General features: G+C 41.4%; 1 protein-coding gene across 6 annotated transcripts in view; it reads right to left on the bottom strand.

Annotated features, from left to right (window-relative positions):
• Positions 1 to 23,099, bottom strand: part of Meiob (meiosis specific with OB domains) — a 35,488-nt gene extending 12,389 nt beyond the window's left edge. For 2 of the 6 annotated variants that reach the window (XM_006525045.4, XM_017317702.2), the window contains exons 1-6: positions 22,834 to 23,099; positions 14,319 to 14,396; positions 10,811 to 10,868; positions 8,992 to 9,123; positions 7,456 to 7,528; positions 3,673 to 3,868 (exon numbers count right to left, since the gene is read on the bottom strand). In XM_006525045.4, coding sequence (XP_006525108.1) covers positions 3,673 to 3,868; positions 7,456 to 7,528; positions 8,992 to 9,123; positions 10,811 to 10,868; positions 14,319 to 14,387 — 528 coding nt within the window. In that variant the 5' untranslated portion in view covers positions 14,388 to 14,396; positions 22,834 to 23,099. Of the gene's footprint in view, positions 1 to 3,672; positions 3,869 to 7,455; positions 7,529 to 8,991; positions 9,124 to 10,810; positions 10,869 to 14,318; positions 14,397 to 14,780; positions 14,919 to 22,833 lie in introns of those variants that run through there. The other 4 variants (XM_006525047.4, NM_029197.1, XM_006525048.4 and 1 more) reach the window with 4 other exon arrangements.
• Positions 23,100 to 23,513: the final 414 nt, after the last annotated feature.

The following is a 23,513-nucleotide window of genomic DNA, read 5'->3' as shown; positions in this document are numbered from 1 at the left end:
TTCCATGGCATATTACACAGCTGGGAACAAATGCATTACAGCTTCTTAGGCCTCAGACTCCTAAATATTGATGCTTCCCTTGTCTCCTTCATGGGATTAAGACAGTGAGGGCCACACGAAGAACACTTGATGTCCAGTTCTGCCTACAATGCAGGAAAAGTGTCAGAGAAGGAGAGGTAGACTCAAGAGAGTCTTGTTTCTGATCCATCAGTGGGCTATTTCACAAGAACACAAGTGGCTGGAGGTAGTGGCACGCACCTTTAATCCCAGTACACAGGAGGCAGCAGTAGGTGAATCTCTGTGACTTCAAGGCCAGCCTTATCTGCATAGTGAGTTCTAGGACATCGAGAGCTACAGTGAGACCCTGCTCAGTGTTCTCTGAGAGAGAGAGAGAGAGAGAGAGAGAGAGAGAGAGAGAGAGAGAGAGAGAGAGAGAGAGAGAGAGAGAACACAGTGCCCATCTCTGGTGGCCTCAAGGGAAGGCCCCCAAGCCTATTCACCTGGCCCTATTCTCAGCTACTGTCCCTACTGCACTTATGGGCTAGACTGAACACTGTGGGAAAACACAAAGGCTCCATGAACAAACATCTACAAAAGAAGGCCACAGGATAAGAGAGATCAGCCAAAAATATCCAAAATATATAAAGAATTCAAGAAACTAGACATCAGCAAACCAAATAACCCAGTTAAAAATAGGGTACAGATTTAAAGAAAATTCTCAACAGAGGAATCTCTAATTGTTGAGGAACACTTAAAGAAATGTTCAGCATTCTTAGTCATCAGGAAAATGTAAATGAAGATGCCTGAGATTCCATCTTACACCGATCAGAATGGCTAAAATAAAAAACTCATGCTGATGAGTATATGTGGAGCAGGGGAACATTCCTCCATTGCTGGTGGGAGTGCAAACTTGTACAACCACTTTGGAAACCAATTTGGCAGTTTCTCAGAAAATTTGGAATAGATCTAACTCAAGACCCAGCTATACCATTCTTGGGCATATATCCAAATTATGTCCCACCATACCACAAGGACACTTGCTCAACTGTGTTCACAGTAGCTTTATTTGTAATAGCCAGAAACTGGAAACAACCTAGGTATCCTCATTTGAAGAATAGATGAAGAAAATGTGGTGTGTTTACATGATAAATTATTACTCAGCCATTAAAAACAATGACATCATGAAATTTGCAGGCAAATGGATGGAACTAGAAAAGATCATCCTGAGTGAGGTAACCCAGACCCAGAAAGACAAACATGGTATGTACTCACTTATAAGTGGATATTAGTCAAAAAGTGCAGGATAACCATGCTAAAAACCATAGACCCAAAAAAGAAGCTAAGTAACAAGGGCCCAAGGGGGGACACTCACTGAGAACAGAAAATAGATTACATTTCTATTTAATAGAAATGTATATATTACATATAGATATGTAACATCTATTAGAATAGATGTCTATCAGGGTGGAAGAAAGGAGGGGACCTAGTGGGGGATGGGATGGGAATTAGAACAGGAGGGATGATGTAAGGGGAGGATGTAAGGAGAGAATACTGGGAGAGACAACTGGATTGGGTATGGGCCTCTCTGGGACAAGCTAGAAACCTAGGACAATGAAAACTCCCAAGAATCTCTGAACCTAGCTAAGACGCCTATCAATGGAGGAGATGGAGCTTGAACCAGCCACCTCCTATACCCAGGCAAGACTTCCAATGGAGGTATTGGGACACCAACCCAACCACAAAACCACAATTTGTCCTGCCTACAAGATGTGCAGGGGTAAATGATAGAACAGAATTTGAGAGAAGGGCCAAGGCCAAACAATAAGTGCCCAGCTTGAGACCCATGCCATGAGAGGGAGCCTACCCCTGACACTACTAAAGATATTCTGCAATACTATCAGACAGGAGCTTAGCATGACTGTCATCAGAGAGACGTCTCCAAGTACCTGATTGAAACTGATGTAGATAACCATAGCCGAACATCAGATGATGTGGAAGAGAGGGAGGAAGGATTGAAGGAGTCAGAGTGATCAAGGACACCACAAGAAAAACCACAGAATCAACTAACCTGGGCTCATAGAGGCTCATAGAGACCAAATTGCCAAACAGAGAGCATGCAAGGGATGGACCTAGGCTCTCTGCTTTTATGTAACAGTGGTACAGCTGGGTCTTCATGTAGGATTTGTAAAGCAGGAGTAGGGCTATCTCTGACTACATACACTGCCTTTGGATCCCTTTCCCCTAACTGGGCTGCCTTGTCTAGCCTCAGTTGAAGAAGATGCGCCTGGTCTTACTGCAACTTGATAAGCCAAGGGTGAGCACTATCCATGAGAAGCCTCCCCTTTCTGAGGAGAAGGGAAGGGGAGGAGAATGAGAGACAGAGACGGGGAGGAAATGAGAGAGGAGAAGCTTCAATCAGGATGTAAATAAATAACTTGATTAATAAGAAAGGGGGTCTCAGACATAACAAGGGAAGTAAAAGACTGTCTTTGGGGTTGAGAAGTCAAAAGGAGATAAAAGGCATGAGAAGAAGTGATATGACACACAGAAGAGGTGCCCTACTGGGGGTTGGGGTGAGGGGAGCTGTTGTAAAGTTTAACACACAAATGATAGATCACTAACGGGCTTAGAGGAACCTACTAAAGATTTGCTGAAATGGCCAAGGAAGTGATTTCACCTGTATTTCAAGATTGTCATATAGAGAATCGGATCCTCTATCCTAAACAACCATTTTCTGCATGTGTTATATTTTGTGAAGGTATATTTGGGGGGGATGGGGAGTGGAGATGCATGGAGCCACACTTCCAGCCCTCTAAGGTATACTTTTGAGGTCCCCTTTAAATTTTTTGCAGTGCCTATGTCTGTTAAACTGCTAAACTCAGAGCCAGTCAGTTACTGAAGCGATTGCTGATGGAACAGAGGTGGTGACATACCGTGCTGCCCCTGCTTTGTACAGCATGTGCCACAGCAGCTCCCACTGCAGGCCATACTTCTCCCACCCTCCTCCTCTCTGTTCTCAGAGTCCCTCTGAGAACACAGATACAAAAGTTATTCCTTGACTTATTTAAAGAATATTATGGCTGTTCACGCTAATCAGCTTATCCTTTCTATTTATGTCTTTGTTTAACCCAGCTTTTATATAGATAATGGAACATTTTTAAGTACAATAGTGCCTGTTGCAATTAGCAATCAGGAATGATTTTATTGTGTTAGTGATCCACAGATAAAATGCTAATTTCCTTTTAGTGAGAAGTGTTATTTTGTTTTTTCTTTTCTTTCTTTCTTTCTTTCTTTCTTTCTTTCTTTCTTTCTTTCTTTCTTTCTTTCTTTCTTTTTTTTTTTTTGTTTTTTTTTTTTGTTTTTCGAGACAGGGTTTCTCTGTGCAGTCCTGGCTGTCCTGGAACTCACAGAAACTCACAGAAATCCGCCTGCCTCTACAGAAATCCACCTGCCTCTGCTTCCTGAGTGCTGAGTGCTGGGATCACAGGCATGCACCACCACTGTCCTGCTTGAGAAGTGTTATTTTCTTAATTCAACTTACTACCAAGATAAAGAGGGATAATGCCCCAGCTGGTGTTTATGGCATTCTAACACAAGTCAGGTAACTGAGAGAGCCATGCCAAATTGTAGGGAGCTTTGCTACGGTTTTGATTTACTGATTTCCTTACTTACCGATCTCACAGCTGCAAGCACATTAATAATCCTCCCATCAAGACTGTGTCCATTTGCAACAATGTCAGCCAATGAATAATAATCTCGAGATTCTTTAACAGGCAAGTGTATCAAAGAAAGTAACTTGGTATCCACTTCATAAGGGGAGCAAACTTTTACCATTGAGTGATTCTCACTGAGCAATAGTTTATAGTTGCTAAATGAGGAAAACACAACAAGTCAGCATATTATTATTAATAAAAAATACTTTGGTTCACATTCAATTATATAGCTACGTGTGGTGGCCCACTCTTATCATCCCAGCATTTGGCAGTCATATGAAGTTCTGACACATATTCAAGGTCACCAATGTATAGGTAAGGAATTTCAGACTACCCTGAGTTATAATACTAGACCATTTAAAAAACCAAAACAAAATCATATTCAATTACTTTTTCTGTAATTTAGACTGTATTAAGAAATATATATATATTTTTTTAAAGATGTATTTATTTATTTATTTAGTGTATATGAGTACATTGCTGCTCTCTTCAGACACATCAGAAGAGGGCGTTACAGATGGTTTGAGCCACCATGTGGATGCTTGGAATTGAACTCGGGACCTCTGGAAGAGCAGTCAGTGCTCTTAACTGCTGAGCCATCTCTCTAGCCCAGAAAGTTATATTTTTAATATTAAATTTTTGTACAATATTTATTTTCTGTGTATGAAGGTTTTGCCTAAATCTATGCCTGTGTACAATATGAATGTAGTACCTGTAGAGTCCCAAAAATAGCATCAGATCCCTTGGAGCTAGAGTTACAAATGCCTGTGAGCTGGGAATTGGACCTGGGACCTCAGGAAGAGCTGAGCCATCTTTCCAGCCCCTATATTTTTTACTCTTAAAACATCAAATAATGGTATAAAATGTTTTTCTCCATAATGAATTTTATATCAGTCTTTAAATATTTCTTCATTGAAATAATGTTCTTTTAATTAAGAACATATATTGAGAACTTTTTTCTGTGAGTTCTAATCATACTAGTTGTAGGTTCTTGCCCAAGACCTGAAGCTGTAGTCTTCTTTTCTGTTAAACAGGGCATGAAAATACTCTAAAACTTCAGATTATAAAAAACAGAGGCCCCATTGTTTCTTTTTTTAAATTTATTTATTTTATTCTGTGTGTATATTTTTTTTGGCCTGCCTATCTGTGTACCTCATGTGTGCCTTCTACCAGTAGAATTCAGAAAAGAGTATCAGACTCTGTGAACTGGAAGTGCATGGCTGTGAGCCCCAATGCAGGATCTGGGAACTGAACTCAGGTCTTCTGAAACCAGTTCCCTTAACCACTGAGCCATCTGTGTAGCCCCATATGAAGACCTTGACCTTGGCATTATTATCACCAGGTTTCTGACCATTGTTATTTCTTCTATGATGCTGATTGCTTTATCTATGTGCCTGAAGTCAAGAACTCTGTTTGCTTACTTTGTATTGCTAATACATGAAGCAGATTCAGAGTTTTAGAGTGTGGAAGACTCCAGTGATGTTCCCCTTTCCTGGTACCCAAACCTCTCACAAAGCCTCCTTCACAGAGCTCTTTGCCTTAGTTATTCACGATATCATGCCTCCAGTCCTGGCCCTGGTCCCCTGACTCATCTCCTCGGGGACTCATCCTTCACATTACAGTCAACTTGGTCTTCCTAAGCAGGATATTATTTTCCAGCTAAAAGACTTCCTGTTCCTTACTTCTCCCTGAGAAGTGAACATCACTAAGAAGTGTCTCTGCTCCTCCCTTTCCTCACTGCTCTGGAGTCCAGCTATGCCAGGTTATTAGGCTATGAAATTGCTATTTTAGGTGAATATTTGTTAAATGTCAGCAGTTTGCTGTTGCTCAACCTAAAAGTTAATTATTCAAGATATTCTGGAAAATGCCAAGAGGTTTCACATTTGTTGGGTCTACCAAACATGTCCCTCCCACCTCCCATACATATTTACTAAAAATCAATTATGTGACTGTCTCTGATCTAGGCATGGGTAGAACATGATACAAAATACACTTAATCTCATAAGCTCATATATGTGAGCAGGAATCATAAAAAATTCAAGTCATCTCAGAATGTGATCTGGATTCCAACACTAAGAGTAGGGAGAAAGTCCTGCTGAGTGACTGGAAAGGTTAAATGAGTTAACATTCAACCTGAAGAATCAAACATTCAGGTAGATAGGAGAATGTTCTGTGCAGAGGGACTGGAAAGTAGAACGGATCTTAGGGCAGAGTGAGTCCAGGTGTTCATAAAAAGGAAAATTCTCAGTGGCTGCAAAGAGACAAGAGCCATTTATAGACCAGCATGGAGTTAGCTGGCACAGAATTGCCCCTGGACAGAATCACCTTGGAAGTAAGGCTTCCTCTCTCATTCCCTACCCCATCCTGATAAGAAATGAACTACAGGCAATGGATAATTTAGGATACAAAAGCTCTGACCCTCTGCATAAGGCCATGCTCCAAGAAGAGCACACTCCAGAGCTTGCTTCCTCCTGAGCTCCAGCAACAGCCGATCCCCAACCCCATCCTTGCAGGGTTCTCCTAAGAGCCCTCCCTCAATAGGCCACTCGGAAAGAATTTTTCTATCAAGTTCTCCCTCCAGGGAACCTGACCTAAGACAAAGGGCATGTGAGAGGATTAAAAGCCGGATACAATATTATGTACTGCCAGTGTTTATCTTTGTTTAGATATTTTTTAAATATTTATTTTTGTGTGTATTTGTTTTCATCTATGGAAGTCTATGCCATTTGTTTTTGTGGTGTGCAGAAAGGCCAGAAGAGGGTGTTAGCGTCCCTGGACCTATCTGCCTAATAGGAATGCTAGAACTGGATGCAGGTCTTCTGCAAGGGCAGCAAGTGCTCTTAATTGTTGAGCCATCTTTCCAGCCCTTCTAATTGTTTAGTTTTATTCTAACTAGAGTCTTGTTTTTACAAACCTAAGCATTCAGACTCCATATCTGAAGATTCTGCATCCACAAACCCAAACAATCATGTATCAAATTTAAAAAAAAAACCACTATAACTAATACAAATACAGCATAACTACTCACATGGCACTCATATGACATTAGGTGTTATAGGTAACAATGATTTCAAATATAGAGGAAGTTGTGCTTAAGTTGTATGTAAGGAATTTGAGCACCCATGGATTTTGGTAGCCTGGAAGACTTTTTTATTTAACCCTACACAGATACCAAGAGAAAATTAGCTTTTTGTGATTATAAAAATTATAAATTATGTCATTATCTTAAAGATAAATATTCTGGGCTAGTGAGATTGCTCATCGGGTAAGAGCACTGACCTCTCTTCCAGAGGCCCTGAGTTCAAATCCCAACAACCACATGGTGGCTCAAATCCATCTGTAATGAGATCTTACACCCTTTTCTGGTATGTCTGGAGACAGCTACAGTGTACTTATGAATAATAATAAATAAATCTTTGGGCCAGAGCAAGCAGGGAATGAGCGAGCAGAGTTGACCAGAGTGAGCAGAGGTCCAAAAAAAAAATTAAATTTCCAACAACCATATGAAGGCTCACAACCATCTGTGCAGCTACAGTGTACTCATATACATAAAATAAATAAATAAATAAATAAATAAATAAATCTTTTTTAAAAAAAAAGATAGATATTCCAAGAAAGAATTCATCAACTCTTTTCAAATTGAAACAGGGCAACTTCTGAAAGTTTTCTGCTAATTTGATATAAAATTATTAATATCATTCTAGCACAAAAATGTTTGTTCTCTGGGTGGACAGATATTTACCTAGGAGTTGCAGGGCTAAACTTTTCTTCTCTTTCTGTGTCCTTTCTTTGGATCAGGGGATTTTCAATTATCACTAAAACAGAGGTCAAAGTATAGTAACATCACAAAAACTCACAGAAGATTAATCAGAGCTAAGTGTACAAAACAATGACCTTCACTCTGTGGGTTCCATCCTCCACAGGCATCTTTTCATGTCACTGTGAGAAGAGGGATCCTGGAATGTAGTCATCAGTTGGCCCCACATAGCATTTGCAGGGCGTTGCGTTTTAAGTCCTAACATGTGACCTATACTAATATTACTTTATTGACTTTCTTCCATCCAACATTTGGTTTGGTTACAACACAACCTTCAATAAAACCAATGTTTACCTGACCTTTACCCCACATCTAAGTTCACAAACAATTCTTTATTTATTCTCACAGCCATCAACCTATAACATTTTAATACTTAAATTTCTCTGTACAGTGGATGTTCTGGCATTCATTCAAAGAATATTTATAACTGTACTAGGCTGGTGACGTTTTTAAGGTTTTCTGTCTTTATAGGTCACATGTTTGACAACATTATTCATTTCACATCCCTGAGACATACATGGTACAATGGTTGAGTACACATTATTGGATACTGTTACCTGCCATGTGCAGTGTGTTTGGCACTGCAGCATTGGAGATGAGTGGTCTGACTCCCTACCCCCTCTTCCCTCTTTTTTTCTGTCATAAAGGAGAACTGGAACACAGGCCTCTTATTCCTTGTCTAAGCTGAAATTGTCATCTATTGTGAACTTGTATACTTTATACTAGTACTCTTTCCTTAACAGTCACAAAAAACTAATGGGTCTTATTTCATGGGTGAAAACCAACAAGACTTTGTTCTTAGAGCCACAGTGTAAGTAACTACTAACCCTAATATATGTCTTTAGAAAGATACAGAGTTATAATAGCAATGATGGGGCTTAGGCCAGCTGGAACATGAAATAAACAAAAGGTAGCAAAATATCTAATTAGAGTGCCACTTCTGTACCAGGAAACGAGGAAGGCAGCATGGCATGGTGCACTGTTCCTTCAATGATGGCTTTCTTTGATAGGCATCAGAATAACTGCGTGTTACTTTGTTATGAGTGCACTCAGCCACAAACTTATCACAAGAACAGTACTGTAAAAGGAATACTTTTTAAGTGCTGCTAGGCATGAGAGGACAGGCCTGTGATCTCAGCACTTGGGAGGCTGAGGCAAGAGAACTACCACTTCAAAGGAAGTTACCTAGCAAGTCTCATTTGGTCTCTGTCTGTCTCTCTGTCTCTATCTATCTCTATTGCAGTCTCCCCCCCACACACACACACACAGAGTTTTGTTTGTTTGTTTGTTTGTTTGTTTGTTTGTTTGTTTTGAGATAGGGTTTTACTATATAACAGTGGCTGGATTGAAACTGGTTATGTGGACTAGGCTGGCCTCAAGCTCATAGAGACCTACCTACCTCTGTCTCCCAAGTGCTGGGATTTAAGAAATCAAACAAACAAAAGAATCCTGCCTACTTACCACACTCAGCAACCCTGAAGCTCTCGGACAGCGAGCGGATGTAGTCCTCACTGCCCCAGGAGGATACATTCACAAAGTGACATGGTGAGTCACGAATGGTGAAACTGAAAGTGTATCTTTCTGATCCAATATCTGAGGAAAACCAACGCTTTTATATTCCAGATGAATATGACTTTGAACAAGTCATTACTTAAAAAATAATCAGTTATTATCGTTATTATGATAAAATACTTAAACTACTGAAACACATGGTAGACATTTCCTATGTTTACTTTGTTTTATTTAGCTTTGGTTCTGCATGCTATATTTTTGCTTTGTTTTATGACAGGGTAGAGCAGGCTAGTGGTGGACTTTTGATGATCCTCTTGATTACTAGCAACTAGCTCATTCCCTAATATACACTGCACTGCACTGCGCTTCCATGCACTTCCAAGTACAGTGGAGCAAAGGGCCACGGTAGCTAGGTCTCACTATGGCCCTTTCCTCCCATAGCTGTGTATTCAAAACAAAGTGACATTCAGCCGGGAATAGTCCAGCTGTTAACTTACATTTCCTATTTTTCAATTATTATACCCACAAAAACCTAATTTGGTATGAATTATTTCATAGGTAAGGCCCAACAAGATTAAGAAATGCTTTCCCCAAAGTCATAATTCATACCTAAATAGTTGTTTCAAAACAACTTGTATGCAACTAAGGGACCACTAGAGGTCAGCAAGTGCACTTTTTTCCAGAATGGAATTTTTCTGTTGCTTTTGTTAATTTAAAAAGTAATACAAGGGGGAGGGTATGGGGGACTTTTGGGATAGCATTTGAAACATAAATGAAGAAAATACCTAATAAAAAATATTTTAAAAAAAGAAAAAAGTAATACAAGGATTTTTTAAAAAAGTAATACAAGGGGCTGGAAATGTGGCTCAGCATTTAAGAGCTGTTCTTCCAGAGGTCCTGAGTTCCAGCACCCACATGGTGGCTCACAACCATCTGTAATGGGATCTGAGGCCCTCTTCTGGTGTGTCTGAAGACAGCTACAGTGTACTCATATACATAAAATAAAGAATTCTTTTAAAAAGAAAGGAGAGAGAGAGAGAGAATGAATTATCAAACTCTTGTATCAGTTGAATTCCCTCTTCATAGGTGCACATAAGAAAGATCTTAGAAGCCAGGGAGAGTTGGTGCATACCTTTAACCCCAGCACTCAGGAGGCAGAGGCAGAGAGGCAGAGAGGCAGAGAGGCAGAGAGGCAGAGGCAGAGGCAGATATCTGAATTTGAGGCCAGCCTGGTCTACAAAGCAGTTCCAGGATAGCCAGGGACACACAGAGACAGAAAAACCCTGTCTCAACAGAGAGAGAGAGAGAGAGAGAGAGAGAGAGAGAGAAAGAGAGAGAGAGAGAGAGAGAGAGAGAGAGAGAGAGAGGGAGAGAGAGAGAGAGAGAGAGAGAGAGAGAGAGAGAGAGATTTTAGATCACTTAGTGACTAAGGCCAGTAAATCTAGTAGGAAATTCATACTCTCATACTCTTAGACACTATTGTATCTGATGATATGAAACTACAAATTAATGAATTGATAAATTTGATTAACTATTTGTTAAAGCCTTTAAAATATAGTTGGAGACTATGATATTATGTCACTGAAAACACTGTGTCTTCATATTACACTCTTGAATGGAGTGTGATCATACACACGCATATAGGAGGCCTGGCCTTTGCCCTTCAGATATTAAACACACTAGAATTTTAGTCAGTTAAATGTATTTTTTTTTGCAGTAATAAGCCACACTTAATGAAAAATTAAGAAAGAGTTAAATAGAACTCAACTTTTTCTGTCTGGAAAGCCTTTGACATCTGTTTTCCCAATAACTATTCCGATTATTTTCTGAAAAACAAAAGAATAATAGAAGACCAATATTAAACACAGATGTAGATGGCAAATTTAATTTCATGGACTTGTTGTGTTTTACTAGCTTTAACAAACATTTTTGACTAGGAAATATTTAAATGCATTTATTCCAGACAAACAGCTAACAATCTTCATAAATATTTAGTTCTCCAAGGAATAATACAAAGTAATGAGACAGTTAACTACTATTACAAATATAATCATTTACTTAACATGTTTTTACTTTATTTTTAATCAGTAGAGGGAGCTATCAATCCTTACAGAACTCATCCAAAACACATGTATAATGAAATTTAACTTGCCATAGTCTTCAAAGCTTTCCTTTACATAGGGCTTTCGAACATAAAACTGCTTAGCTTCTTAATCCAAATATGTTGGGCAATAACATATACTGTAACAAACTTAGATTTTAAAGTTCTAGACCTTAAATCTTGGAGATACTAACATCTCAAAAGTTTTAATGCTCTCTTTTATGAATGCCAAAGAAAAAATAAATATTAAAAATATGCCTTAAGAAATAAAAGTATCAGCCGGGCGTGGTGGCGCACGCCTTTAATCCCAGCACTCGGGAGGCAGAGGCAGGCGGATTTCTGAGTTCGAGGCCAGCCTGGTCTACAAAGTGAGCTCCAGGACAGCCAGGGCTATACAGAGAAACCCTGTCTCGAAAAAAAACAAAAAAAAACAAAAAAAAAAAAAAAAGAAATAAAAGTATCCTAGAAAAACAAACAAAGAAGCAGCAAAAGTATCTTTCTGAAAAGAAAACAATGAAACTCTAATGAAGATTCCTAGCAACTGTTTTCAACCTTGCAATAATTTGTGACATTTAAAATACAGTCAGGGGACTGGAGAGATGCTCGGCCATGAAGAGCATGTGCTGTTCCTGCAGAAGACGTGGGTTCCGTTCTCAGCACCCATGTGGCAGCTAACAACCGTCTGTAGCTCTAGTTCCAGAGGATCTTATCCCCTCTTCTGGCCTCCATAGGCTCTGCACACATGTAGTGCCCAGACACACATTCGGGTAAAACCACCCATACACATAGAATAAAAGCCAGTCAAACTTTAAGATGATCACATTCCACCTGAGCTGTGGTTATCTTATCACATTCATACACATTTCAATTCCATATATGTGCACATCTTACTGAATTTTTGTGAGAAACATGTTAATGGAAAGCCTGAATAAAACTTTCTAATTGGGCTAGAGAGTTGGCTCAGTGGTTAAGAGCACTGGCTGTATTTCCAGAGGATCTGGGTTCAATTCCCATCACCCACGTGGTGGCTTACAACCATCTGTAACTTTCAGAATATCCAGTGTTCTCTTCTAGTCTCTGCAGACACCAGGCACTCTTGTGGTGAACACACATAAAGGCAGGCAAAACATCCATACACATAAAAATAAATAAAAAATTTAAAACTTTGTAACTGAAGAGAGGATTAACAAATAGCTCGTTTCAAGGAAAATTATAACAGGTTTTTTACATCAATAAACTTTTGCATTGCCAAGTATTAATAGTACATGTTAGTTTGTTAATTTTAAGAATATGATTTTATATATTTGGGTGGTAGTACTACATACTCCTTTAATCCCAGCACTTGAGAGGAAGAGGCCAGTGGATCCCTGTGAGTTCGAGGCCAGCCTGGTCTACAGAGCAAGTTCCAGCACTCGGAGAGGCTGAGGCAGGAAGAACACTGGAAAGGTTTTTAGGGCCAGTCTGGTGTTCTACACACACAGATGCTGGGGGACAGGTAAGGTAAGAGAATATAGCCATTGTTTTCATTGTTTTATAAGTGCTTCATTTTATCACCCTGGAATTTATTTAAATAAGCTTTAGTAGGCTAGGAATCATTGCTCCAAAATGCCACAGCAAAAGTCACAAAAGTAGCTGAGTGTGGTGAGACACACTTTTAGTTCCAATACTCTGGAAGCAGAGGCAGGCAGAGCCTATGAGGCTAGTCTGGTGTACATAGTAAATTCCCGGCTAAGTGAGATTCTGTCTCAAGGAAAAAAAAAAAAAAGTAAAAACCCACACGTATACAAGTACTTGAGATGCAAATTTTTTATAATTTTCTTAGAGAATTGCTACTGTTAAATGAAAATAGTTTAATTTTATAATGGTAAATTTGATCATTTGCTAATTTTGTTATTTTATTAATTATTAAAATAATACAACTGACTTTATTTGCATAGTATGCATGTATATAAGTGCTCACATGCATGTCACAGTGAACATATGTATGTCAGAGTTCTCTCTTCCCACATGTATGTCTTAGGGTTCAAACTCAAGTACTCATTACATAACACAGCTAATAATATAAGGACATTTGCCCACTGAGCCATCATTTTAAACAATTCCTAGTCATAGCTATAATCCTACATTTGCTTTTCTATAAATAAAATAAAATTTAATTTGCATTTAGCTGACATAAATACAAAGCTTAGAAGAATTTAATTTATACTAACTTTTCTTTTCTTTTCTTTTCTTTTCTTTTATTTATACTAATTCAATGAGTATCTATGTCCTTGTCAAATATACAAGCATGTATGTTGGCTATTCATGACAATTTGAGTGGCAGAGACTCCTATTGTAAGCCCTGACCTAGAAACCTCTGTCTACCAGGTTCCATCCCTGGACCACTCTGGTACTAGACCTGATCCCTTGAGGCAAGTGAGGGGCCAGACCACCCTGGATGTGGGGCAACTGAATACACACAGACAGCCTGGTCTCCAGTCGAGCTTAGGTCTTGAACCCTGGTGGGACCCGGTGGGTAACTGATAGCCACGCACCTTTCCAGTGGGGGCTGTGGGGGTGGTAACTTCAACAGGAGCCAGGGGTCCAGGAGACATGATCAAATCCCTTTTGTCCCATGTAGGTGGAAATTACCACCCACCGGGTCCCACCAGGGTTCAAGACCTAAGCTCAACTGGAGACCTGGCTGTCTGTGCATAGCCTGTTGCCCCACACCTGGGGAGCTCTAATGGCCAGACACAGCAGCCCCCACCCCACCCCATCTCTAGACTTTGGCAGTAAAGGCTGTTTCCAGCCCCTCGAGACAGGAAAGTGGCCAGCCACTGCCCTAAAAATAAAATCTCACCAATCCCTGAGATTGTGCCAGGATCCAATACAGGCCACCCTGGAAAGCTCTGCCCGCCCTCCCCAGAAACCCTATTTACACCTTGTGTTCTGCCCAGTTCTCTGCTGCTACTCTCCTGAGCAAAGGCTGCCACCCTCTTGGGGTTTTCCCTCACAGTAAATATTTTGTGTGAGGTTTGTTGTGTGATGTGACTTTGTGATATTCCTTGGTTCCTGACTTCCAGGACACCTTTCTAACCAAGCTGTAACACTAATGGTGATATAATATAATGTTGTCACACAAAATTTCACAAGCAAATACTTAAATATTAGCAAGATAGTTGTAAAAACCTACCAGATTAGCCATATTTGGATGAAGATCGGAAAGTGCAGTGAAGTTCTTCAATGCAAAGAACTTTGCCATGCTTTAAATCTGTTTTAGAAAATGTAATTTATACATATAAATTAAATAATGAAAACAAATAGTTAAAAAATAAATCCAAAACATAAAATTAACCAAGGAAGCACTAGATATTATCTCCTGAAAATTTTTGAAACAGTGAAATATAACTAATTCAGATTTAACCTGTAGAAGACAGGTCCCCAGGCACTAATGAGATGGTTCATTGGAGAAAGCACCTCACAAGCTTTACACCTGAGTTAGATCTCTGGAACCCATTGAAAAAAGTAACAGGTGGTGGGTCACATATGCAGTCCCAACAGTCCTGGGTAAGATGGGAGCCTGAGACAGGAAAACCACCTAGAAGTTCCAGGCTGCCCTGAGTACTTAGCTAGGGAGAAACAAAAGAAATCCTACCTCGAAAAAGGTGAAAAGAGAAAACTGACTCTCAAAAATTGCCTTTGAACTTCACATATGCACCCATTTCCATACACACATCTTAGACATACATACACACTCACGTGCAAGAGGAGAAGGAGGAAGGGGAGGGGGAGGAAGAGGGGGAGGAGGAGGAGAAGGAGTAGTAGGAGGAGGAGGGCCAGCAACAGGACCATTGAACAACTGGTTTGTCAGATAAGGGGGTGGGGCTTGCTCTCCAGCCTGATAATCTGCGCTCATCCTCAGGACCCCATATAATGGAAGGAGAAAGCCAATTGCAGTGGGTTGTCCTCAAACTTCAACACCTGTGCTATAAAGGCCATACCACTACCTCACTTCACAAAATAAACTTTAAATACCATTTGGAATTTTTAAAAAACAGTAGAAAACATGTTCAAGCTAGGTATGGTGGCTCATTTCTTTAACTCCACCACTTGGGAGCTTAGGACAGGATGATAAACATAAATTCAAGATCCACTGGGCTCTAGTACAGGCCAACCTGTAAAAGACAGTGAGAACCTGTCTCAAAAACAAACAAAGCAACCACAAAACCCAGGCATGAGGACTAGAAAGATGATAGGCCAGAAATTAAGATCACTTGTTCTTCCAGAGGACCCAAATTTTGTTCCAGCACCTATGCCTATGTGACAATCATTTATAATTTAATTTCCAGAGGATCAGATACCTTCTTCTGGCCTCTACAGGCACAGTACACAGGTGATGCACAAACACACAAGTAGACAAAAAACACCCATACACATAAAATAAAAATAGATCTTAAATTTTTAAATAAAGCTGGGCACGGTGGCACAGCCTTAAAGGATGATCAGGAGTTCAAGCACACCCTCCATCTGACATATAACATCTCCCAGGGCAGGCTGTGGGACATGAGACTGCCTCAAAAAATAAAGCTGGCTGTGCAGGTACATGCCTACAATCCCAGCACTTGGGAGGCAGAGGCAGGCTAGTCTCTATGATTCTGAGGGTATCCTGGTCTATGTATTGAGCTCCAGGACAGCCAAGGCTACATAGTGAGAACCTGTCTCAAAAGTAATAAGGGAACCCTGTTCAAGTGCAAAGCATTCTTTTAGAATGACAAAGGTAACCCTGAGCAAGTTGGCACATTCTTATTTTAGCTGCTTTGCAGCTCAAGAAACAAAGAGTTCCAGAACAACCTGACAGACATAACAAAGGCCTTGCCCAAGATTTTTTGAGCTTAAGACAACCTCCTGCCTCAGACTCCAAAGTATCTGGATGGCAGTTAGGAGCACTTGTTGATCTTCTAGAGCAACACGATAAGCCCACGTGGCAACTTACAACCGTCTAGAGCTCCAGCTGCAGGGATCCATTGCCTTATTCTGGCCTCCACAGGCCCCAGACACACAACTGATGCACAAACATATAAGCAGGCAAAACACCAATACGCATAAAATATTTTAAAGTGGCTGCCCTATTGTGGTTGTTTGAAGGAGAATAGCCCCCACAGGCTTATATATATATATTTGAATGTTCAGTTTCCAGTTGGTGAACTGTTTAGGGAGGATTAAGAGGTATAGCCTTGTTGGAGGAGGTGTCACTGGGAATGGGCTTTAAAGTTTCAAAAACTCTCACTAGGCCTCGTTTTTGTCTCTCTGTCTGTCTCTCAGTCTCTGTCTGTTTGTCTGTCTGTCTATCTACCTACCTATCTTTCTATCCATCCATTCATAGCTTGCCCTCCCACTTTTTCCCTGTTCTCCCTATCCTTCTCTCTCTCTTTCTGCTTCCTGTGTGGATGTTAGAAATGTTCCTACTCCTACTGCCATACCGTGCTTCCTTCACCATGATGTATTGTTTATCTCCTTCTTCCTCAAGTTGCATTTTTATGATAATAAATCACAGCAACAGGACAGTAACCAATTCTGAATCATTGATGCTATGACTGTCCTCATGTCCAGGCTACATTCAGTACCAGGAAGTAACCCCAACACTTGCAGGGAGCTTGCATTTCAGGGAGCTTGTAGACTTAGTAAAAAGAAATATTTTGCATCCCAGCACCACTAGTTTGTGGTCACGTATTTTGACATTACTTTAATTTCCTAATCATTAAAATGTGATTACTATCTACCTTGTACATAGTAAGAATTAGAACCTGTGTACAGTGTGTCTAGATGTTCAAAGGTTCTCAAGGAATGACATCACTTCTTTTCAATAATATCCAAGGTTTTTGCATCCTAGGCCTTCCAATCCCAGAAGAAACTATTGGAAATTAAAGTGTTAAATTTCTTACGCCTTTGTTTGTTTGTTTGTTTTGTTTTTTAATTTCTTACGCTTTTGACTGGTCTGAGCTAATTTATTATGCAATTTCACTTCTTGAAATCCTTGCCATTCACTTATCCATCCATCCAGAAGTTATTATGTTTTTCCTGGTCAGGTTGTACATATGTTGTGATGATGCACATGTGGAGGCCAGAGAACAACTTGTAGGACTTGGTTCTCTCCTGTCATGTAGGTGCCTAGAACTGAACTTTGGTCATCAGGTTTGACTTCAAGTATTTTTTTCCTGCTAGGACATCTCACTGGCCCCCTCAAAAAGTTATTGAAGAATCTACCAAAAGCATGATGGCACACATATAATTCTAGCCCTCAGACTCAGGCAGGAAGATCAAGAGTTGGAGACTAACCTAAGCTACATAAAGAGACCCTGCAGAGCTCTGGGGATTGAGAAATGGATCAATAGTCAGGATACTTGCTGTTCTTGCAGAGGACCTGGGTTCAGTTCCTAACAAGGACAAGGCAGTTCATAGCCATCTATAAATCTGGCTTTGGAAGATCTGATACCCAGGCACTGGACAAACACATGAAGTGCAGGTAAAACATACACATACATACATACATACATATATATATAAATGTTTTAAAAAATGATTCCATAAAATGTCAGACACTTTATGTTGGAGAAGACAAATTATTTAGTGGGTGAACTGTGTGTAAAAATACCCACATGCATACTAAATGGGGTCTTCTCCTTAGCATCTCCTGGGTTTGATGACTTAGGGGATCTTTCAGTTCCCAATATTATTATCTAAAGTATATTGATGGCATACTTTAGTGTTTGTCCACCAAAAAAAAGTATAACTTACTTTACTACCTGGGTACTTTGAGAAATATAAATTTAATACAGAATAAAGAGTTAAATATTGGGGGCTGGCGAGATGGCTCAGTGGTTAAGAGCAGTGACTGCTCTTCCGAAGGTCCCGAGTTCAAATCCCAGCAACCACATGGTGGCTCACAACCATCCGTAATGAAATCTGATGCCCTCTTCTGGAGTGTCTGAGGACACCTACAGTGTACTTACATATAATAAATAAATAAATCTAAAAAAAAAAAAAAGAGTTAAATATTGAAGTTAAAATATATACTCCATCATCAGCTTCTACTTATTATGTTATATCTCCTTTAGGTTTTTTGAGACCAGGATTCAGGTAAGTCACGTTGGCCTTGAAAATGTTAGATATGATTTTGTTCCTAAACTCCTGATCCTCCTGCCTCTGAGATTAAAGATATATGTATCTCCACACTTGGCTATAATGCCTCCTTTTCTCCAACTCCAGTGCCATGTCCCCAGGCCAAGTCACAGTCATCAAACAAGACACCACCATAGCTTGTTTTCTTATTTGTTCATTGTGCATTGTGTGGTAAGTGATTCCAGTCAAGAATCAGATTAAGAGCTAGAGCTACAGACAGTCACCAGAACTACTCCCTGAACGCACCCAGGGAGGAGCAGTAAAAGTATAGGGCCAAAAGTGACATCTTACTAGCACGCCCAGGACCGCTGAGCTAGGTCCTTAGTGAGGGTGGGGGAAAGGGGTTGTGGTGGTGGAACTCTGCTGGTTTAAGGTTACAGTGGGGGTAATGTCACTGGTGACTGTCAGGAGGCTACGTCTTCACAAGCGACAGAATACTACAACCATCTCTGACAGCACTTCCATCTAGGTCTTCAAAACTGTCCTCCCTGAGTGCCTGAGCCCTAGTGCATCAGCTCTAGTAGGGTGACCACAGTCTGATCGGAGGCACACTAGACCTGGCCAGTTTCTCTGGGACCTTCCTGTTCTTTTGTTTATGGTATGACCTGGCCAAACCCCTTGTGTTCCTCTCTCTTTCCTTCAAAGAATGTTGAATTGCTTGGTCCTACTCTGGCGTGAAAGAAGAGGATTTTGTTAACCCGGATGAAAATGGAACACTGCAAGCTTCTAGCTCTGAGATGGTGTCTAGCTGACAGGTCATCTAAGAATGTCGGTCAGCTCTTGAACTCATGATTTTCTAATTTTGAGGCTAGAAAAAATTCTGAGAGATTTAGTTACTTGGATTAAATGAGTGAACTGTGAGTGGAGTGGTAGAGTTGAAATAAGGAAGAGCTTTGCTGCATTTATCATGCTAGTGAGCCCAAGCATGTTCATGCTGTGCATGTGCGTGTGCACGAGTACACTAATGCCTTTCTGGACTGCTTGCACTTTTCAGTGTCATGACTGTCCTCCAGGCTAAAAACTAGGAGCTACACTGATGCCTTAGAACTACCTCAGACTTTGTGACCAAAAAGTTCCATTCCCTTTCACTTCATTGCTAATATTTCTATCCCTTTGTGGGATCACTGTGGTGTGCACCTTTGATATCAACATTGAGAAGTAGAAGCAAGAGAACGAGGAGTGCAAGGCCAGTCTTGGAAATAGCAACCCTTGCCCCCAAATATATACACACCAAATTCTGGCCATATATCCTAGGCTGACTTTGGGGTTTTTTTTGGTTTTTTGTTTTTGGTTTGGTTTGGTTTGGTTTGGTTTGGTTTTTGGTTTTTCGAGACAGGGTTTCTCTATGTAGTCTTGGTTGTCCTGGAACTCACTCTGTAGACCAGGCTGGCCTCGAACTCAGAGATCCACCTGCCTCTGCCTCCCAAGTGCTGGGATTAAAGGCGTGCACCACCACGCCTGGCTGACTTTGGGTCTTTTAAAAAATTATACTTATTTCCTTACTAGAGGGTGGAAGTCAGAGGACAACTGGTGGGATCAGTTCTCTCCATCTACCATGTGGATCTGAGGGACTGAACTCAAGTCATCAGGCTCCACAGCAAGCATCTTTACCCACTTAGCCATCTCTATCTACCCAACCCCATCTACCCAACCCCAACAACCTCAGCCTCTAGAATGGTGGGATTGAGGTATGTGACGCTATGCCCAGCTTTTAAAAAATGTTCATGGGCGTTTTGCTACACACTTGTGTGTCTGGTGCCAAAGGAGACCAGAAGCGTCAGATCTCCTGGAACTAGAGTTATAGATGGTTGTGAAACACCCTGAGAATCAAACCTAGGTCATCTGGAGGAGCAGCAAGTGATCTTAACCATGGAGCCATCTCTCTAGCCCATTATGCCCAATACTCGGCTTCTGTTCTGATCTTCTCCATCTGTCTGTCTCTTTTCCACATGACAAACCATCTTTTAGATCATATCACTTCCTTGCTTTATAAACCTTTCCAGAGCATTGAGAACAAAGTCTAAACTTGCCATAGCCTGCAGTGTGAAGAGCCTTTACTGTCTCCACCTCTCTTCAAACCACCCTCCAGTGCCTTACTCCCCTAGACCAGAGAAGATGTGGGGTTTGGGAAAAAGCAGCTGCCTTTTTTCTTTTTTTTCCCCAGTCACACCACCTTCCAATCTTCCAAGGACAGGCTCTTCTATATTAGTCCCAAGATGAGGCCTTTCCTGCTACTCATTCTTTGTGTCTGTCTCCTCCTTATAAGGCTGCTTCATAAGATCAGAGCTGTACCTTGTCTCTTCCTCTAATGTAACCACAAAGGACTAGGTACTTCAGGGTATCACACATAGTTGCTACTGTTTGTAGACTGGATCAAATGAAGTCCTAAACAAAAATCATTTTATAATTTGAAGATAATATTGTTACGGCTAACTTTTTAGATAGATATGAATTCTAGTTGAAAAACAGGTGTGGTTTATAGCTTGCTATTCTAGGTAAAGGAAGCTTTCAGAGAACTTGGAAATGACTTTCCTATGTTTTCTGTTTTATTCTACAGATTTATGCTAAGGAAGAGTTCTCCATGATGTTATTTCTATACAGGGTATCTTTGCAACCTCTCACCACAAACCACAAGTTTTGTAACAATGTTTTATAAGACTAGGATTTGTTTCTCTTAGTGCAACAAGTCTCCTTTCTTCCAAACACTCTTGAGTTGTCCATTAGAAAGCTGACCTCCTGGCTACCACACTGGGGAAAGTGTTAGTAACTTTCTATGGTAGTACCTAGCACTGCTTTTGTCAAAAAAATAAATAAATAAAAATTTTAAACATAAAAATTTAGGGGGTGGTCAATAAGATGGCTCACTGAGTAAGGGCTCTTGCTACCAAGACTGGCAACCTGAATCTGATCACCAGAAATCACATGATGCAAGGAGAGAGTCCACTCCCAAAACTTGTCCTCTGACCTCTACACATCCATCGTGGCACCTGACATCTTTACATCATCATCATGTGCGGTATGTATAGTTTATATGCACATGTGTGTACATGAATGTACACAAAGGCCAGAGGAAGAAGCCAGTTCTATTTCTCTTTGCCTTATTTCTTTGAAACAGAGCCTCTCACTGAAACTAAAGCCAGACGGACTGAAGGCTAGCAAGTACCAGTGATCTCTTATCTCCAACCCCCACAAGTGCAGTCATGCCTCACTTTTATGTGGGTGCTAGGATCCAAATTCATCACATCTGCATCCCTTTGTTCTAAGCACTCATCCCTTGAGTCATCTTTCCATTCCCACTCAGTATTTTAACATGTTTCTGATTATTCCAACTGTGTGTCATTCTGGAAAAGGCAAAATCCTGGATATAATGAAAAGAACAGTGGTAACCAGGGGGTGTTATAGGTAGAAGTAAGGGGAAACAAGTGGGACATGAGGTCAGGGAAAGTAATCTGTAGGAATATATGTATTATATATGTTTTACTCATTTTATATAGATGTTTTAACATATATATAACATATTATATATGTATATATATTTTACATACTCTATCCTCCTGGATCCTATATGATATACATACATACTGCATGTAGGCTTCTGATATATCCTGTCCCTATCCTTGAGAACTGACAGGCTCCCTTCCTCCTTAAAACCTCTCTTCCAGCTAGATATGGTGACATATACCTGCAATCTCAGCATTTGGAAAGTGAAGGTAGGAGAATCAAGAGTTCAAGGCTAACCTCAGCTACATAGTGAATTTTTGAAGCCACCCTGGGCTACCTGAGACCCTGTCTCGAGAAGGGAGGGATGGAGGAAGGATTTGAAAGGAAAGAAAGAACCAGACAATTCCGGGAAGATGAAAAGGAAGGAGGAAAGGAGAAAGAAAGGAAGAGAAAGGTAAGCAGGGAGAGGAGAAAGAGAACATTTTTCTCCATTTCCTCTGATGCTTGGAGTGGTGCTGGCTTGTAATCCAAACACAGGAGGCAGAGGCAGGTGAATCACAAGTTCAAGGTTAACCTGAGCTACGTAGGGAGAGCCTGTTTCAACAAACAAACAAACAACTAAAAAGGCCTGTCTCTGGAATTTTGTTTGTTTTGTTTTTCGAAACAAGGATTCTCTGTGTTGCTCTGGCGGCCCTGGAACTCGCTGATTTGGAACTCCACGATCTGCCTGCCTTTGCCTCCCCTCTTGCATGCCTGGGGTTAAAGGAGTGCACCAACCACCCCTGCCTGCCTACGGGATTCATTCTTGTCCTGGGGAGCCTGACAGGGTGAGGATGTGGAGGGTAAGCAACTCCATGGGAGCCATCTGCCGGAATGGAACCTGACAGTACGGCTCTGACCTCGAGAGACACGCTGACCTGGGACACTAACAACCTGGGACCGTGACAGCGAGAAACCTGACAGGAAATGGACGGGCTGGGAGGGAGCTGACAGGAGTGGACAGGCAGGGTAGAACCTGACAAGAAGCAACCGGGCAGGGCAGAAGAGACACGAATGAGTGAGTCTTGACTGGAAGGGACCTGACAGACCGAGGGCCGCGCGCACCGCGGAGAACCTTGGGGACGTCGGCGCGTGCGACCCCGCGCGAGTTTCCCCTCAGCTCAGGCACCAGCTCTCAGAACCGGAGCGCGGTCCCGCGCCGCCGGCCGGATGCCGAAACAGGCAGTCTGGGTCGCGGCTCACCGGATACTTCCGGGCCCGCTAGGTGACCCACGGGGTTCCACCTGACGCCGGTCACGCTCTAGGCCTTCCCACAGCCCGGTGGGCGAACCGCCTGGAGTCCCCGACCGTTAGCTCGAGCCCCGCCCCCTCCGCCCCCTACTGACCGCGCCCCCACTGACTCCGCCCCCAGCGCTTGTGGACTCCGCCCCTATGGCCGCGGGTCTCACGCACGTGTTCACGGTTAGGGGAGAGGCACTACCCATTCCTTGGACTGGAGAACTTTGTTAAGGACTCAGGTGGTGGAGGCCAAGTCGGCCGTAGGTACTGACCCAGAAAAGCCAATTTCGGGGTCACTCGAAGACAGGAGCGGCGACCACGCACCGCACAGGAGCTAGTGAAAGGGGGAAGTCGCTAAGGAAGCAGGCTAGGCATTTGCCGCAGTTCTCTGGTTGGGATCCTGACTAGGGTCTCAGGCTGTCCCCACTGAGCAACCCTCATAAATGTCTTATAATTGCACACGTCTCCGAGAAAGCACAAAGTTACCTTA

Source organism: Mus musculus, chromosome 17 (assembly GCF_000001635.26).
Source record: "Mus musculus strain C57BL/6J chromosome 17, GRCm38.p6 C57BL/6J".
NCBI classification, from domain to species: Eukaryota; Metazoa; Chordata; class Mammalia; order Rodentia; family Muridae; genus Mus; species Mus musculus.
Note: the sequence above shows the minus strand (reverse complement) of the source record. Positions and strands in the feature narration are given on the sequence as shown.